The sequence below is a fragment of the Myotis nattereri genome (genome assembly GCF_964212035.1).
Source record: "Myotis nattereri genome assembly, chromosome: 6".
NCBI classification, from domain to species: domain Eukaryota; kingdom Metazoa; phylum Chordata; class Mammalia; order Chiroptera; family Vespertilionidae; genus Myotis; species Myotis nattereri.
The window spans coordinates 77,920,822-77,923,900 of NC_138081.1; the positions used below are offsets into that span (position 1 = coordinate 77,920,822).

At 34.3% G+C, this 3,079-nt stretch overlaps 1 protein-coding gene across 1 annotated transcript in view; it reads right to left on the reverse strand.

The window, feature by feature from the left end:
* Positions 1-1,187: 1,187 nt before the first annotated feature.
* EYA4 (EYA transcriptional coactivator and phosphatase 4) overlaps positions 1,188-3,079 on the reverse strand; it is a 229,118-nt gene continuing 227,226 nt past the window's right edge. Inside the window, exon 20 of the mRNA XM_081093969.1 lies at positions 1,188-1,499. Coding sequence (XP_080950095.1) covers positions 1,419-1,499 — 81 coding nt within the window. The 3' untranslated portion in view covers positions 1,188-1,418. The remainder of the gene's footprint in view (positions 1,500-3,079) is intronic.

Genomic DNA, 3,079 nt, shown 5'->3' on the forward strand with positions numbered 1-3,079 from the left:
GTAAAGACAGAGAACCAGGTACTATTTCACTGTTGTAATTTTAGTAATGCTGCCAAGGTCCGGCTCACTTGCTAATTTATTTTATGATGATATCCTAGGTAAAATTTTCATTGATTCACTTTTTCCCTTAGAAACCATCTGGGGCATCTGCCTCCCACTACTGGTGACATTTCATTTTTGCAATGGCATTGGGAATAAATACACTTAGCTTTATTTTAAGCCTTGTTTACTCAATGTGAATTTTAAGCCATGTTTGTGGCATATTCTAAGAAAGTTTATGTGATACTTACTTGCTTATAATTTTTACGAGAATATTTTCCTCTACACAACTTACACTTATAAAAAAGTCACAATCAAAACAGTGCAAGTCATCATGAATATGGCTCTTAATTTTCCCCAATAAAACTGTAGAAAGGATACTCAGGACTTCAACGTACACTTCACTTCCTAAGTAAAGGTCCCACAGTCTTTCCCAAACCTTCTGCTTATGGTTGGATGCACAGATAGTTGCCTCATACAATTACTGGAATTACTAAGAACCCAAATAAAACACAAGCTTTGTTTTATTAGTATTGTTTTCTTATTGCAACAGATACTCAGTTTCTTGCTGATGCAGTATTAAGCTTTGATAGCTTGAATTTTAAATTTGGTCATGTTAAGAATGATCACAAAGGTTTGTTTTGTCAGTATCTACAGAGATTTTTTTAACCAAAGTTACATTGTAACACACAAATGCTGTCTTATCTTTAAGGCACAACACATCAGTATGAACATTCTGTTTGCCAAACTTAAAAAAAGAGACAATATTAGGTTCCCATTTCCCCTCCCGCTTCCCTCCCGAACAAATGAAAGAAAAATTGCATCCACTTTCAAAGTCAGCTGCTAATAAAGTCACAGTAAATTATCTTCATCAATAATTTACACAAATTACAGGTCTAGATAGGATTGTCCTTATACAGTCTGAGTGCATTCCAATTCAGATTTTCTGGGCTAGGTAGGCTAAAGTCAGATTCAAACCTCAGGGCTGAGAAGATCTCCAGTTGTGAGGAATGTTGTTGAACACCACCTTGTCAGACGGAGCACGTGTCGGTGCTTTGCCAGGGTAAGAGTTCTTTGCTAAAACTGTTAATTCCAGTTAGGACTCATTCGGTGTACCAGCAACCTCCACAGATATTTTTTGTTTTGTTGTGTTAAACCATTAACGTGTTGTAAATATAAGACCATAGAGCTTCCTTTCTGTAGCACTAAAGTTTAATCCCGTTCAGCAATCTGAATTCTTCATTCTGGAATTTTCATTCCAAATATGATTTCATCCTTTAAGACAATTTATATGTGTAAAGCCAGAGGCATTGAATCACACATAAAATTCAGTGTACTTGAAATATATAAAAAAATGGATCTCCAGCTAGAGAACACAGTTACAAATACTCTAATTCCAGTGCTTGATGTAGAGCCAAGAGGTCTGAGTGGCTTGATATCCTCCAGAAGGGCATGTTGTGCTGTGTGGTTAAGAGAGGGGGGATGGGAAAGAGAAGGGGAGGGGATGGAGAGAGATCATGACTATGGTCTCAATGAAGCAGCCGTACACACAAGGATGTGTAGTCCACCCAGGTTCAAGGAAGGGAGTCTAGGAGAGGGATGATCATATTCTAAGGCTTGGTAGCATCAATATGGCATTGTCAAAATAATAGAGAAATAGATCTGAACTGGATATTGATGATAGGAAAAGTACATATAGAGGTTTCTTAGGTAGTTTACTATTTATTGTAGGAAGTATCATTACCAACAGCAGCAACTGGGAAAGCAATTTGGGCATCAAAATCCTATGTGGCTGATGGAAAGCAAGTTTTAATCACTACCTCACTCCTAAAGTTCCATCTCTCAGTTAAAAACAAAATTTAAACATGATAAACTTCCTAAGCTTAAGGTCTTTTGTCTTTCTGAGAGGAAAAGAGTGAGTCCCGTTCTACGTAAAAAATAATTTGAAGTTGATCTATATAAGTTTGAAAATAATGTGGAGTTGATCAACTCTCTTACTTTTCTGGAGTAACTGGTTTAAGTCAGTAAGAGTTGACCAATTTATTTCACTGGTATGGGACTGAGAGAAAGCACTCTTGCGATCATTCTCACGGGGGGGAGAAACAGGCAAAGGGACAAAAAAGGGTTCTTCTGGGGCAAACATTCTTAGGCATTACAATGGTTTGTGGCCCTAAAAAAATATACCAGTATCTGGTATCTGTGTGGCTTAAAATTTCATAGTGGGATGTGCTCAGAAAAAAACATGTATAAAACAACTCCATTGTGGATAATGAAAAAAAGGAACACTGTACTAGAGCAATTAAAATCAAAGCATTACTTGTAATTTTTGGATGATGGCATCTTATAGAATATATATTTATGTAACATATTTTGTATTATGAAAATACAGTTGTATAAAAAGTGAAGAATACATTTTATTATAAAATCAATCATTAAAATAATAATCACTATTGTTACATAATTCTTTGCTGTCTAAAAGGATAGTCAGTAGTCCCATGTGGTTATTGAGCACGTGAAATGTGGCTTGTTCAGTTCAAAATATATATTGAATGTAAAAAAAGGGAATGTAAACATCTTATTAATAATTTTAATATTTGTTAGGAGTTGAGACATAATGTTTTAGGTACATTGGATTAAAATATATTACTAAAATTAATTTTGTCTGTTTTTACTTTTTTTAAAAAACATGGCTTCTAGAAAATTTAAAATTACAAATATCGTTTGTATTATATATTTCTATGGGGGAATGCAACTACATTACTATTCCTAAACTTTAAATTTTCTTTTTCATTTTACAAAAAAACACACCCTATATTTTTAGATCAAATTAAACACAGAAATTCACTAGAATTACATTTTTTTCATTCAGCTCAGATCTATTTGTAATAATAAAAATGTACTTAATATTTCTGCACATGCGATTACAGCTACATTCAAAGAAAAGCATGCATTATGGTCACTAGAGGAACCAACCACCTGTGTTTCAAAATAGAATTATAAGCCTTCACCATCACCAACACTGTACCTACATAAACAACCA